General features: G+C 36.8%; 1 protein-coding gene across 12 annotated transcripts in view; it reads right to left on the bottom strand.

Annotated features, from left to right (window-relative positions):
* LOC122799766 (protocadherin beta-15-like) overlaps positions 1-16,105 on the bottom strand; it is an 886,413-nt gene that overhangs the window by 305,604 nt on the left and 564,704 nt on the right. The window contains exon 1 of one of the 12 annotated variants that reach the window (XM_044069047.1): positions 4,619-7,139. The exons of the other annotated variants lie outside the window; for them this stretch is intronic. Coding sequence (XP_043924982.1) covers positions 4,619-7,018 — 2,400 coding nt within the window. The 5' untranslated portion in view covers positions 7,019-7,139. Of the gene's footprint in view, positions 1-4,618; positions 7,140-16,105 lie in introns of those variants that run through there. 12 annotated transcript variants of the gene reach the window in all.

Below are 16,105 nucleotides of genomic sequence, written 5' to 3'. Positions count from 1 at the left end.
GGCAAAGATGAATCCATAGCTGATGAGATCTTACGATGACTTTATTCACATAATAATTCTGAGCTTTCTGTTTTGTACTTGTTAACTTGAGTGGCTTTACCACTGATTAGAAGATATCCAGTGACAACTCTACTCATTCTTCTGACTATAAGTGTGGTATCACCCAGCTCATTAGATTCATGTAAACAAAAAAAAAAATCTAGCAAAGACAGCAGCCTTGACTGAATTTTGTCTGTCCTCACCAAAAAGCATTCATCAAGTTAGCATCCTGTCTGACACTACAAGTAATCATCTATGTACATTCAATATACGGAGCTGTTCAAATGCACAAGAATTGGGGAGTCTTTTCACTTGTGTAATTCAAATAACTACAGTATTACATCATTAAATCATGCAAGTTGTTCTATACTCTTAGTTTTCTCTTGTATTATGCTGCCTATTATTTGAACTAATAATCTTAAAACCAGTGAATATGTTTGCTCCTCTCATATAGAAACATGCATGAGCCACTTCCCTACCTTTGATCACTGTTGATATTAAAATGATGATGATTAACATATTATTCTTTTTAGGGGGGCATATTTGGAAACAAATCACAAAATTAAAACAAATTCTTCACTCTGCAAATTTCAAAGACTAATATAGTAAAGGAAAAAAATTGTATCTTTCTAGCAACCAATAGCACTACCTCACTAACAGTAGCAACATCTAAAAACATTTTTTGGAAAACCATCATCCACCCAGATCATAAACATGCCCCATCACACTTCCGTTAAATTGACAATGTCACAATTGTAGAATGCTTTATTAACCAGATTCATAAGGATTTTCAGGAAACTTTCCATACCACTTTGATATTGCTTTACTGCAAACTGTGCATACTAATACAATCTTCAAGTTACTTTTAAATATAAACCTGACTTACTTGTCCTGAATTTATATAGGCAACTCGATCCATCTTGCATTCAGTCACAACTCTGATTAATACTGCCATCAAGGAAGAGAGGCTCATATCTGCTAGAAGAAATCCTTTTTCCTCTAGACAAGAGGGGGAGTCATCATACTTGTTCAAAAAACATCACCCATTATTACATTTATCTCTAAAAGTTTAGAAGAATGTGTACACTGCCAGCTGGAAAGAACACCTAAAATGTAGTATTATCCCTAACAATGAGTATTTTTTTCCCCCTCAGACATACCAATGATATTGCTGTACTAGATATATTTCAATATTTTCAAGGTCAGATTGTCAGTGGTATATTTGTTGGAATTATTCTCTTTGAATTCCCCAAAGTCTTCAGTATTGTCCATTTCCCATGGGTTTTACAGGTCTTGGATAATTTTAGCTTCCCTCTACACATAGTGATATGATATTCTGATCGCCTGAACAACAAAACACAGAAATTCAGGTCGTATAACATAACATTTTCTTTTCAAGTCAACACAAACATATATGAAGGTGCAGTCCTTAAGCAACTTCAGTTGACTCTTCATGAGAACAATATATACAAACAATATGGAAATGATAAATTAATTTAATGTGTAGATGAGACTACTACTGCCTGTTAAAAAGTAACCACAATCCATCAGTTCTAGCCTGCAGGTACGTCTTTCTCCCTCTAAACATGGATAAGTAGCATGAATATTAATCTCAGTGCCTCAAAAACAGATCTGCATTTTTCATCCCTAAACTAGCTCTAGTTCTTTAAATAACAGTCTCAGTTTAGTTTACCTTGTAACCAGAGAATTGTTTACTACAATATGATGCTTGTTTACAGAATGTTATTCTGCCTTAACTGAACAAATAATATATATGGAGCTTCTTTGAGTTTTTCCTTGGTAGCCAATTGAAATTCAATATGCACATAAATAATTTTAATAGCAAAACGAATAAGAAGATGGGCAATGTACACAAAGCCAAAAATTCCTCACAGATAAGGCAAGACTAGCCATTGCAAAGTCATACTTTTCCCTCTCTATAATGCACTCTGCTTTTCTCCAGACAAACACATCATCAACTTTGCAATAAAATCTTGAACAAATTAACAAAATAATAACCAGATTTGCTGCAGGTGTCCATTGCAGAGCCCATTACTGCCAGTTATGTGATCTGGACATAATGGAATTCAATAGTCATCCTGTAGTAACCCAGCTTTGTCTTGCTCACAACATTCTATGTATGTCCAATGGCTCTTCTCTATTACAGTCTATTACCTAGAGAAACTCTCCTTATAACCTTAGAACTTTAGTAGGTTATCAAGTGTATATTCCTAAGTCAAAAAAAAAAAAAAAAGATGAGGGATTTAAATCTGTAGTCAGTATATAGCTGTAATCCCAGTACTCACTCATTAGAAAACTAGGCTGGTTTTGGTGCCACTGGTCCTGCAGTTGTGGAATAATTTCACTCCTGTCACCCCTATTCCAATTATTCTCATCATAAATACATTCACTACTCTCTAGTATATTTCATGTGTGATGATTTATTACAAATCCATATTATTTTTAAAATATTATTGTGCTTGCACACACTGTGTGTTATCCCTCATAGCTGAACAGAGTTAATTTAATTTTACCAGTCAAAAAACATCCAGTTAAACTATGTGTCTCTTTTTTCGTGTATTGTATAACTTTGAAATTAATATTAAGCAATGTGATTATATGGAGAATTCTCCATGTCCATCACTGAAAATAGGAATTCACAGTTGTCACTCCCAGATAAAATGTAGCAAATTTAAAAATGTAAAAAATGGCAAAACATTAATGACAAAGTTGGACTGCAATTTAAGGGCTGAATTCAAAGCAGTGCAATGTATAACCCAATAAACTTCTCTTTGAAGAACATAACAGTTCAGTTTTCAGTGCAATTCAACGTGATTATGAGTGCAATCATGAATAATTCCTTCAATAAGTTAACAAAGGTTAAATCATGTCTTGGTTATTATCAAGTCTACAGTCTGCATGCAGATGACTTGAAATTGGGTAAATTGATTGTGTGTGTTACATATAGGGCATGTCTGCAAAACAACTTGATTAAATTGACCATTTGGGTAGAGGAGAAGAATGTGCTGATAAATGCATCAAAAACTAAGAATATGAGATTTGGGAGACATAAATTGAAAGTTGAATATTTAATAAAACACACACTGATTGAAACTGTAGCTTCATTTAATGACCTACTCATATGGGTAGATCCAGCTTTCAGATTTTTTTCTAATCATATAAACCAATTGGTTAATGATAGTTATAGAACTATAGGTAGTATAAATAGGTTTATAAGGTTTTTGTACAGAAATGATGAAGTCATTGTTTGGTAGTTTCATTAGACTCAGACATAAGTATGGAATAACAATATGGAAACCTTATAAGAAAACAAGCAGGAGTAAACTTGAAGGACAGTAGAAATATACCAAGATCATTCACGGATGTGACATTTTAAGCAATTATGAAAGACTAAAATATCTTGTGTAGTGTCTCTTATAGATATTTAAAAGGAGACCTTATTGAGGTATATGAGGCATTTAGAGACAACTATCTCTGGTATCAAAATATAGGGACTACAGAATAATCAGACAGCCTATGTAGAAAATTCTATAGGAATGAGAAGTTTACTAATTGGTTCTCTAAGAGAGCAGCTGATGCATGGAATAGACTACTAAATTACATTAAAGGAAGCACTAGTTTAGAAATTTTTAAGACCAGCCTGGACCCTTATTATGGAAACAACTGTTTTGGTATATTAGCAGGCTGGAAGGGCATTAATGCGGGTGCTTGAAATATTTGTATGTATACATAAATCACTAAAACTGCACAAATAAATTGGCTCCCTACACATTTGTATTGGAAGTGGAATTATGAAAACATAGCTTTAAACCACTCAGGGACAAATCTCAACAAAAACTGAGACAAATCCAGAAATTATAAGGGACAATCAGGGACACTTGTGAAATATTAGTACTATTAACTAAAAACAGTGACAGTATAAGAGAATGTAAATTAATATCAATTTTCTAAAATAAAAGATGTATATTACACTACTTATTGTCATTATTTATTAAGAGTACTTCACCACTTTTTCTTCAAAAACCACCGGTTTTAGGGGTGATTAAGAGTGACACAACTAAAAATTGTGTCAAAATCATGAACATCCCTGAAAGTCAGGGACATTTGAGAGTTATGTATACCAAATATAGAAATCAGGTTTTGTCAAAAGCAGAAAAGTCTTTGAGAAACTTCAGGAAAAAGAAAGTCACACCACTGAAGAGAGTCCAAATCCAAAACAACAGACAGTTGAAAGTACCACGATGAACAGAGCACAGATTTCACATAAAAACTTGAATGCAACAAGGCCAATAAAGCAGGCAAGTAGGACAAGCGCTTTCGGCCTTAGCCTTTTTCGGGCTTGTCTTGCTTGCCTGTTTTATTGGCCTTGTTGCACTGAAGTTTTTATGTGAAATCTGTACGTTCAACTGTTTTTAAAGTTGCCTTTGAGAAACTGTAGCTCTTCCGTTTGGAAACAGGCAGTTGGTATAGCGATGAAAATTATTTTAACTTAAATTTAAGTACTGCTTCTTATGACTTGAAAAGCATATATATGTATACCACTCAAGAATTTTCCTACCTCGTTTGCATTGTTAAAATCAATCAGCATAGGATGGTGCTCATTTCCGGCGTAAGCGTTTGCTTTGTAAGGATCTTGGTGCCTTTGATCACCACTAGAGGGTTGCACCCTGGCCTGGACATCTTGAAAGCAACCCTGATGAATAGTTCCTCTAGCAAGGGAATCCAAATAGCTTGCTCTGAAGTTCATAATATTTGAACTATGTAGGTTTTGAGATACCGAACTGGAATGTTTTGATGTCTTTATTTTGTAGGCTTTGAGTATCAGTAACACAATTATTGATGTCAGAAACAAGACTGTCATAATAGCTAAGGAAATGATTAAATAAAATGTTAAACTGGAGTCAAATTCGTCCACTTTTTCCTCCTCTGCACTTTCTAAATGGTGGCCTGAAAAGTTTTCTGCTGCTAAAATGTTCACAGTTGCTGTTGTAGAAAGTGAGGGCTGCCCGTTATCTTTAACAACTACTATCAGTGTGTGTCTGGTATTGTCTCTCTCTGTCATCTTTCGAATTGTCCTTATTTCCCCGGTGTGCAATCCTACTGAAAAAAGACTCTGATCTGAAACCTTCTGAAGGTGAAAAGAAAGCCAGGCGTTTTGTCCAGAATCTGCATCAACAGCAACGACCTTGCTGACAAGATAGCCCACCTCTGCATTATTTGGTACAATCTCTGCAGAAAAAGAGCTGTCTTTTGGTGAGGGGTGTAGCAGAGTGGGGGCGTTATCATTTTTGTCAATAATATATAACGTCACTGTAGTATTACTACTTAATGGTGGAGTACCAGAATCCCGAGCTTGAACAAGAAATGTAAAGTTTTGGTTATGCTCATAATCAAACGGTCTGACTGCATGTATATTGCCCTGGTCTGAATTAATTGAAATAAAATGAGATATTGGGAAACCTTTAACCATTTCTTCAATAAGTGAATAGGATACCTGTGCGTTCTCAGCAGAATCCTTATCAGTTGCCATAACAGATCCAATAAGAGCTCCAGGTTTGTTGTTCTCTGATACCTGCATGGTGTACAATGTCTTACTGAAGACCGGGGGGTTGTCATTAATATCAGAAATACGTACATGTATAACTGCTGTTGAAGAAAGTGGAGGAGACTCATCATCAACTGCTGTGACAGTGATGTTGTATTCTGATACCTTCTCACGGTCAAGCTGACCGTCTGTCACTAAACGATAAAAATTTTTGAAAGACTGTATTAATTTGAAAGGCTGATGGCTTCTAATAGAACATCGGATGTCTCCGTTACCCCCATTATCTAGGTCTTTAACATTTAATAGAGCTACAACTGTCAGAGAAGAAGTATTCTCAGGTAGAGGACTTCTGACAGACGCTAAAATTATCTCTGGAGCGTTATCATTCACATCTGTAATTTCAATTACAGCTTTACAATATGACATCAAACCTCCATCATCTGTGGCTTGCACTTCCATCTCGTAAGTTTTTGTGTCCTCAAAATCTAAAGGTTTGTTTACTGTTATTTCCCCGGTTTTGCTGTCTAACGTGAAAATACTTCCAACTGCCTCTGAAATGTGAGAGAACGCATATGTGATGTCGCCATTAGGTCCATCATCCAGGTCTGTAGCGATCACTTTCAGTGCCACATAATTGATTGCATTCTGTTCAAAAAGCTTCACCCTATAAACGGATTGATTAAAAACTGGTGCGTTATCGTTGATGTCCAGCACAGACACCAGGACTTGAGCAGTTGCAGTTCTCCGGGGTTCACCGCCATCCACTGCAGTCAGTTGTAATGACACTTTTCGTGTTTTTTCATAATCTAACTGCTTCACAAGTACAATTTCAGGACGTTTGCTCTGGTAAGTTCCATCCTGAACATCCAAACGAAAATATTCATTAGCGGTAATCTGATAGTTTTGGACAGCATTGGTACCCAAGTCCAAATCTTGCGCTTTTTCTAAGAGGAATTTCGTTCCTGGAACTGCATGCTCTGGCACTGGGATAACAATCTCGTTTTGTGGGAAGGTTGGAGAATTGTCATTCACATCTAAAATTTGTACTTCTCCACGATGCAACTGTAAGGGACTTTCAATGATCATCTGGAAGTACAGCAAGCAGCGATCTGTCTGTCCACATAATCCCTCTCTGTCTATCCTTTCATTTACTAATAATACTCCGGTCTTGGTATTTATCTGAAAGTACTGCTGGGTGCCCTCACAAACAATACGCGCCCCTCCATCAGATAACACTCCAGGGTCCAGTCCCAGGTCATTGGCGATATTGGAGACAACAGACCCTTTGGGCAGCTCTTCTCGAATGGAATATCGTAATGTAGAATCAACTGTGCTGCATGATAAAAGGAGTAGAAAATAATACACAACTTGCCGTTTTTGCGTCATGTATGCGCATAGATCCAGGACACCCATTAGAGAAGTATCCACAGTTTAACAGTTTCAGCCCCAAATAACAACCTCCGGGGCTTCTCCAGCAAAAAATAAGATGTGTTTGTCTCTTGGCTCCTACACGACTGCATCGATTCCAGCTGAACAGGGATTATTATTCAGATTTATAGTTACCATTTAGGGGAAAATGCATACATGGACCAACAGCGACACTAAGTGTTCAGAGAGATGAATGAATGGAGTCTTCTTTAAATAAACCAGCAGCAGTAACAAAAATAAATTTCTTTTAGTCAGACTTGAGAACTAAATTTTCAATTTTATTTAAGAAATGAAATCTCGACAAAATATTATAGATCAGCACAGCATATTAAATTCTCCTTAGGACCTATGTACTACAACTCGTAGTCATGATAAAACAGTGATGCATTTTAAGTAGTCAAAGAAAGATGGCCAAGTTAACTAAGCTTATTACATTTTCTTCTTGTGATATGTGTAGCTTTATAGACTTTCTCCCACGGGTACACTGTAAATAAATCCATTCCGAAATCTCTGAAATCCTGTCTATAACATACATTACAAAACGCAGATGGGTTTAAAGTTACGTTTACGTTTAGAAATTATATTTCTTTTCTGCACTAAACATTTTCGGGAACGTTTAATTACTTTCAGTTGTTGGTGGTTACAGCTTACATTTATAATGTGGATTATACTTACCAATTGCACTGGCATTTTAACAGGAGGCTAGGGACAGCAGTTTTCTTCTGAGAAAAATTAAACAACAAACCACTTGCTACATTAGATAAATGCAATCTACAACAGCACAAAAATGACACTAAAAGGTTTGTGTGCAGTGTCTGGTGGTGGTGGGTTCACTACTTGTGAACAATACAATTATTTCTAGGAGGAGTCATTTAATTTATGGTTATTGTGCATTAACAACACTTCCGACTAATAAAAAATATATAACTTTTGTCACATCACCTACCACTCGTGTCTTCACTTTATGGTGCAATCATTCTTATCCTGACTGCAGTTTATGTTTTAACCATTTTGTCTTCTACTAAGGTCTCCTTAACATCTGCTATTTTCTGCCAATAACTGTTCTTTGCGGCTTCTTTAACTCCATATCCTCCTTATCGTCCATTTTCCACAGCAGTCCACTCCAGCCAATCCAGAACTGCAGGCTTATATTTTGTGGCAAACACATCAACAAACAAATACCATGTTCTCTCTATGTGCTGTCCATTAACCACACCCACCCCCACTATTCTCCATATCTACTTGTTGCTCTTATAAATTTCACTGTCATGGTCTCCCTAACCCCCCAGCTAACTTGCCCTGTCCTTTTATGGGCACAAATTAAAAAATCTCTTTATTTTCACAAATCTGATAAACAGTCACCTTGTGAATAAAGCAGTTTTAGATGTTTATGCAACATCATTCATTTAAGAATAAATGTAACCCACACTTGTAACAGCATAATGGCTACCTTGGAAAAAAATCTTTTTTCTTTCTTCCGAAAACATTTAGCATATGCAAAGTTTGGCCATATTCCATTCTCAGTGCTACATTAGCCTACTCACACCTACTTCAAAGTTTTTAGGTTATACAGAACTTACTCTAAGAAGCTACTGGTTCACATATAATCTATAACAAACACTGGATGTCTACCACATTAATACTTTAATTCTGAAAAGAAATGTCAACAGTTCTCTTTCTTGTCTGTGTTACACTTATGGCCAGTATGACTTTCTATACCGTGCCATCATTTAAATGTTGATACTGCTTCCAAAACAGTTTTTGTCCCAGTATTGTTTTAAAGTAAACTATAAAACAGATTTGCATTTGTACAAATTGTTGCACTACAGTCTTGCAAAAAAAAAAAAAAAACCCTCCAGTGTAGCCACCAAAGTTTCCTACTTTTCCTTATATTTCTCAGTCGGCAGCCCCCCTTCTCTTCTTACTGATACCAAGAATGTGACTACTGTGTGGGGTTACCTCATCTGCCAGAAAAAAAATTATCAAAAGTCAAGCTACATGTTACACCAAGGGAACTTGCCAACAGTATACTACCACAGTATAAAGTTAACATAAATAACAAGCGACTTTTCATTGTTGTTATGCAAGTATTAAGTTTGTTCTGATACGATTATTAAAATTAGTTACATTCTATTAATATAACTACCAAGGAATAAATGCAATGGACTGAAGTAAATTCAGCTAATGAAATTCAACAGTGTAAATGTGAGAATGTAAAAAACATGTTTTCTGAGTCAAGTCAGATCCAGCAATGATTATAAAATGCAATGTGCACCTTTGTAATATTTAAAATTATTTTGCTGAAAAAGTATTTTGTTCATGCTATCTCAGAGTTGTATATTAGATCAGGGGATGTCAGGGACAAAGATTACCCATATGGGGGATTCAAGGACCTCTCTCTCCTACAAAATATGTGTTTATCTGTAGGCTTTATGCATTTTCAGAATGGAATACCTGTTTGGTTACGTGATTTGGCTTTTACTTCAATGTCTGCAGTTTTTGCTGAATGAAGAATTTGAAACTCTGTATTCAGGGAATTGGCATGCAGCAAATTTATGTTCAAAGCATGTAAATAGACCCCTTTTTGCTTTATGAGTAATTCCAGTCCCATTTTATAGCTGCCATCCAATGCTCCACTCATTTAGACCTGAAACTGACAGTGTAGTCTCAGTTAAATCAGATCCTCAATAACCCATCACAGAATCTGGGAACATTTTCAGTCAAGCTGTTGATTTGAAAAGGTCCTCATTTTATATTTTCAGAATGACTTGGAACATTATAAAAATGTTAAAGGTTCAATAGGATTTACTCAGTGAACATGATTAAATAAATAAAATGATAGGAAAACAGTTATTTCATAGTATTTACAGCTTTGATATTGTCTATAGTTAGAATATCAGACCCAGCATGAGGTGTGTAAGAAGTTCAAAACTGATTTAAAGTAAAATATATCTATTTATAGATTATTTCATATATTTCTATCATATTGCAAACTATCATCTCACAATGTGTCAAAAATTTGCCAATGAAACTTACTTCAGCAAGCCTGGGGGTGAGCTTTAACATAGATCTTGTCGTGGGGGTAAGTCCATTTTAGACACAAATAATCAGCATAGCAGGAGTCTACAGTATGAGAGTTCTCAACATGCATGTTGACAGGAAATCATCGGACCATTTTTTAAGTCAGGCCAAAACCCAGAATTCATTGCATATGTTTAGAATACTTACATTCCTTTAGCCAAAAAAGCATTTATCACTTCTAACTTCTTTATTCATTCAACTATCCTATAACCACCAAACCTATTTAGAATTGAAAATGTTAAATCAGTTCCCTAAGTATTTATATTTTATTTCATAAAGTGAATGCAACTAAGCCCTCTGTATATGTTGTCAGAACTTTAGGTGGTTCAAACTACTGCACAACAAACCTAAGTAAGAATGTTATTACAAGACTGTTATGTTAATGCAGTGCACTTAATTTTAGCAATCAACTCGAAGCAAACTCTGTGCTTATATACCAAGCCTTTTCAGCACCAATTCTTCTCTACAGACTCATTCTAGTGTGGAAAAGTACCAGCTTATTTGATGTATGCTACTCACACATATGTCCAGCTGTGTAAGAGTGTGTGTGAAATTTTGGTTAAACCCTGTACTTACAGTTTCACAATAGCCTCCACATTTTTCCTGCATGCAGATGTAGCATATCAGTATAGTGATATAACATTTTTAATATCAACATATCGTTAACCAATGTAGTGCTATCCCTGCTGACAAAACATTTTGATATCCTGTTGAGATATTCACCATAAATAAATAAATCATAGAAAAATTACCTTGTTATCCTGCATTAATTAAGGTTTGTCCCAAATAAATAAGTGGTGCCCAAATCATGGACTGAAATGAAATGTCAAAAAATGCATTATTGTATCTTTTAGAAGGTCGTCTGCACTAAGGGATCTACGACATAGGTTCATAGGTTCATATTAGGCTAATGACCATCAGGGTCTTTATAAGCTTAGGCATGCAAACCAACCCAGTTTTGTCCCTGAGTACCTTGGACACCTATATAATGGGGTATGTTAGGAAGGAGGTAACTATGTGTCATGGGGGGGTATGTTAGTTGGGGATTAATTTATTTAACTGTCAACCTCTGTCCATCATAGACATGGGAGCCAGACCATGGTTGAATTTGTGATTTCCCATCCAAGGATTAAAATTTTGTTTGAATAGAGTCAGGGATGAACTCTGCTTCATGTGGATAGGGAACTTATTCTATAGGATAGGGGATCCTTTGAGACACATATCAGTCTCTCAGTGTGTTCTATTTATGTTGCAGGCAAAGTTAAAATTCTAGTGTGTTTGGTGCTATTTCTTTTACATATGTTCAAGAGATCCATCAGAGCTGGATCTGAGGATGCCCTATGTACCAGGCATAGATTACTTCTCAGTAACCTGTAGGAGACTGACTACAGAGGTAGGACATTAAGGTGATCTGTGTAGGACAAGGTATTTATTCCCCAGATTGTCCTGGTGAGTAACCTTTGAGGGCATTCTGACAGTTGAAAGTGCCTGGTTAGGTACAGCCAAATAGGTCTGATAAGGACTGAGTAGAGTGATACTGTAATGTCCTTGGACCTGGATGCCATACCTTTGCTAATGAGCTGGATGACAAAAAAATAATTTTCTTACTTTCTTGGCTACATATTGGTTGAAGGCCAGATTACTATCTACATATGTTCCCAGATCCCTAACAACTGGATTAACTCTTAAGGGTATTTTATCAATGGAGTAATTAGTTTGGGTGGACAATTTCCCAAAAAGCACTATAAAGCATTTTTTCGCATTGAGTTTTAATCCATGGCTTTGGTACAGAAATGTGTTTATTTTAGACTCTCTTGTAGGATGTTGGTGTCATGGAGGGAATGTATGATATTTCTCAATTTACAGTCAACAGCAAACTTGATGAGCCAGAGGCCTTTAACATTACCCTTGACTTCCGAGAAGTAGATGCCAAACAGGAGCGGGCCAAGCACAGAGCCCCAGGGTACAACGCTGGTGACTGGTCTTCTGGTGGAGGTGGTCTCTCCATTCCTGACTTCTTGCATCCTATCTGTGAGGCAGTCAGCAATCCAGCAAGTTATTTAGGGATGCATGCCTAGTTCTGAGAGTTTGTCAATAATACTTGAGTGGGATATTGTATGAAATACCTTGATCAGGTCAAGATGTGTGGAATGAAACATTTTATTTATTTATTTATTGACATTTGGTGACCGGGAAAACAAAGTGGGTCAGGAACCCATTTTCAGTGGAGGCCCAGGGAGAAAAGCTCCAAAAATAACGCAGACATAAAGGAGTTAACAGTTCTAGCTAAATATTATATATGTTCTAATACAAATTTAAGCATTAGTAGTTTTTACAGTAAACAAAAGCATACATTTATCTATAGACAGAATACAATTTATCATGAAGACAGACAGCAATTACAGCAAATTATAGAAGTTCAGACTAAAATTCTAGTTCTGAGATGAGCATTACTGGCAGAGAAGAATTAGTTCTGTTTCCTTTAAAGAGTTTATTTATTTAAGAATTAGTTCTGTTGTGCTTTGAGTCTATAAGGGTAGAAATTAAATAATGATGAAAGTAAGACACACGGAGAAGACAATGATTGTATAGAGATACTAGCAGACGTAGAGGGTATTCAAAGAGAGGAAGTGAAGGTAAGAAGGTAAATGTGGATAGATATTGAAAGAGATATAGGAGGGCATTATAGTGAGAAAAGATAGGGAGGTTAAGGTGATAGATATTTAGATGGGTTTAGGAGAAAGATATACTGAGATATTTGTCAAACAAGCAGGAATAGTAGAATAAGATAAGAAGTTGTATTTTAAGTATTTTCCCTTTATCCATAGCCTCGTTGACCCTCTTGAATAAATTTACCAGGCTGAGCATGCAAGACCTTCCTTTAACAAAGCTGAACTGGGATGGGTCCAGTGTTTGTAGGTTGCCAATGTCCTTATTAATCATTTCCATCATAATTTGTTCCATTGCTTTACATATTAGACTTGTCAGACTGATGTGTCTATAGTTCCCATGTTAGCTGATGGTCCACTGTTATGAAGAGGAATGTCCACTGTGGCCCTACATTCACCTGGCATGTAACCTGTTTTGAGGCTGTAGCTGAAGAATCCCTCAAATCATTCTGCTGGGTCATATTTTAAGGTATTTAGGATGCAACTAGAGTTATTGTCAGGGCCTAGTGATGCAGTGTTTTTGGTCTTAGAAAGTGCTGTCAGGACCAGCTTCCTGTTGATATTTTGGGGCCATATTAGAAGGGATTTCATGGGGGTAGTGGGGGTGGGGAGTGACATTACAGATAAGTTTATCAGCCAGTAGATTTGTTTTGTCACCCTGGTCAGTGAAGGTCACATCATTTATGATTAGTTCTGCAGACTGCTGACTGTTGCTTTTAAGTTTTCTGACATACCCAACAAAGGGCATGTGGCTGTTTTTAGCATGGGGGGCTATCCTGGAGTCATAGTTTGGTTGGACTTTATTTGACCTCTTAATTTCTTGCTTAGATTAATCAGAGAGCTCTTGTCTCTATTAAGAGTTGATCTTTCTGATTTTGGCCATGACTTTTTTCTTTTGTTATATACCCTGTTAAAGTAAGGATTCCATCAGTAGGGTTTGTTTTTGGTGTTAGATCTGGGCTTACTTCTAGTATGTATGTTAGCCTCAATGCAGCCCTTTACATTTTTGTACAGGAATTCTGTCAATTATTCTGCATAGGTAGCTATGTTCTTGGGGTATGGGGGAGCCATAGATTTTGGCAAAGTATCGCTGAATAGGAAGTAGTTTCCTTTAGAATAATTCATCATGTTTATTGAGTTTAGGTAAGGTTTGTTGGGTTGGGTTTTATTGCAAAGGAAACAGGTTTGAGGTCCAATCTTACCAATGAGGACATGACATGGGGGAGGGTGTAATGCTCTCCCACGATGGTGAGTACTAGGGTCCAATATGTTTGATCCTCTGGTTGGAGTGTGCACTGCCTGGTCCAGGAATCTCATGTTGATAATGTCCAGGAAACTGTATACCTCTGAGTTACAGGCAGTGTGCATTTCTCAGTTTATAGAGGGGTAGTTAAAGCCTCCCAGGAATAGGGTATTTGGTTGGATGGTGAGTGCCTCTAGTAGGTTTACATCAGAGTTATGAGCTTTGATGGTCATAGAGATGACCTGTAGCTGACCAGAACATGGTAATTAACCAGGTCTATGGAGACTTGGATGTGGATGAACTCTATGCCATCATCCTTTTTAACCAAGTTGGAGTTGTATTTTCTGCTTGCTAATGTAGCTTGAGACAAGCTTTAGTACCCAGTCTGTTGCTACCGCTGGCTAAAAGTGTGGAAGGCACTGTAACCTTGCACTGCTGGAATACTTTCTGTGGCTTTAAACCAAGTCTCAGTAACAGCACAAATGTTCACATTCTGTAGTTTGAGGAGAGCTTGTAGGGCATGGAGTTTCTTGTTTAGGCTCCTAGCATTGAGCATTAACCCCTTAAGGTTGCTTTGATTTTTTTCCTGCCATTTTGGTAGTTTTTTCATTTTGACATTGCATAAAAAGGGCTCTAAGGGAGTGGATGAAGTTTTAGCCAATCTCTAAAAGCCCAGAAGGACAGATGCAGACCATCCTTAAGAAACCAAGGTGGTCTGTTAACCATGTCCTTCCATGCTGACAGATATTAGATTCCCCTTGTGTAACACCAGAAACTAAGCCAATTATGAAAAATAAATCATCTTGTGTTTATACTGTGGCATCATCCTTGGTGAAGGCAGAATGCTGCTCAAGGCAAGGCATACAGTTGTCAATGACACATATTCAGAGAGATCCCTAATGTCTCTTTTCATATTGCCCACTGAGGTATGTCTCATGTCATTTATATCCAAGCGGACTATAACATAATCATATTTGTACCTGTGGTGCAGTGACTTAAGTGTGTGTGTGATATTGCAGATCCTAGCTCTAGATAGGCAGTTATCCCTTATCTTCTCCTTGTCCAGTCTGGTGAGATGGGCATATGTGTGCCATACAATAGAATCCCCTATGATAAGGGTACTAGATAAAGTGCTTGCTTGTCTTATGGGCTTTATTCTTGGGGGAATCATTGGGTGTAGGCTTGTATATGGTGTTAGGTTTTGCTTTTGGTGTGCATTTTCATGATTACTGAAGCAGGGGTGTAGCAAGCAAATTCTATTTTGTACTCACAAGCTCTTAGTACTAACCCCACCTTTCTCAGATACCTGGCACTTAGAAATGGATACAGCTCACAAAAATGCTCCTCAAGCACTTAATAAATGTAAGTAACATTTTCAGCTGTTCCCCTTAACACTATTAAAATATTGTTTGTAGATTAGCAATATAGCATCTGGTGCTAAAGTGAGTCATTTAAATAGTTGTAGACATAACATGACCTGAAAAAAAGCCATGTTGATATGATGCTCAGAAAAAATTTACTCAGTAGAGTTCAAAGTGTATGCCTGGCCACACCCTTGTGCTGAGGGTAGGTGTTGCTTCTTGATACCTTAGGATATCTTTCAGGTTTGGAAAGGTTTCTTTTAAGTGCCTCAACATAAAAAGGTCTACATGTGTCGTAAGCGGTATGTATGAAGGTTGTCATGTGTGTGTTCTTGACAACCTTGTTTGTAAGCAACATTTTTTCCCTCGAGGCATACTGTGTTAGCTTCTTTAAATATTAAAAGGTTGTCTGAGAACATGAGACAATTGCTACATTTTCTCAGGTTGCCCATATCTACCAAGCTGTCTAGAAACATTAGGAAATTGCATATCCATGTTGTCATGACCTGTATTAGGGTTGTGCTATTATGGTTTAGGGGTTTGGTTTTACAGGGATCACCTGAATGGTGTCTAGGGTTACGGCTAGACATTAAATAGAGCTATGATCTGGTATTAGTGCTATTTGATGCACTAACTAGTGACCCTAAGCATAGCTTGAAGGAAAGTCTTTCTGTGTTACACATTAAAGTCCTAAATGCTAGCTTTATAGGTAAGTTTT

This window comes from Protopterus annectens, chromosome 4.part0 (genome assembly GCF_019279795.1).
Source record: "Protopterus annectens isolate FY-2018-M chromosome 4.part0, PAN1.0, whole genome shotgun sequence".
Lineage (NCBI taxonomy): Eukaryota > Metazoa > Chordata > Ceratodontiformes > Protopteridae > Protopterus > Protopterus annectens.
This window is presented reverse-complemented; position numbering and strand designations above follow the sequence as displayed.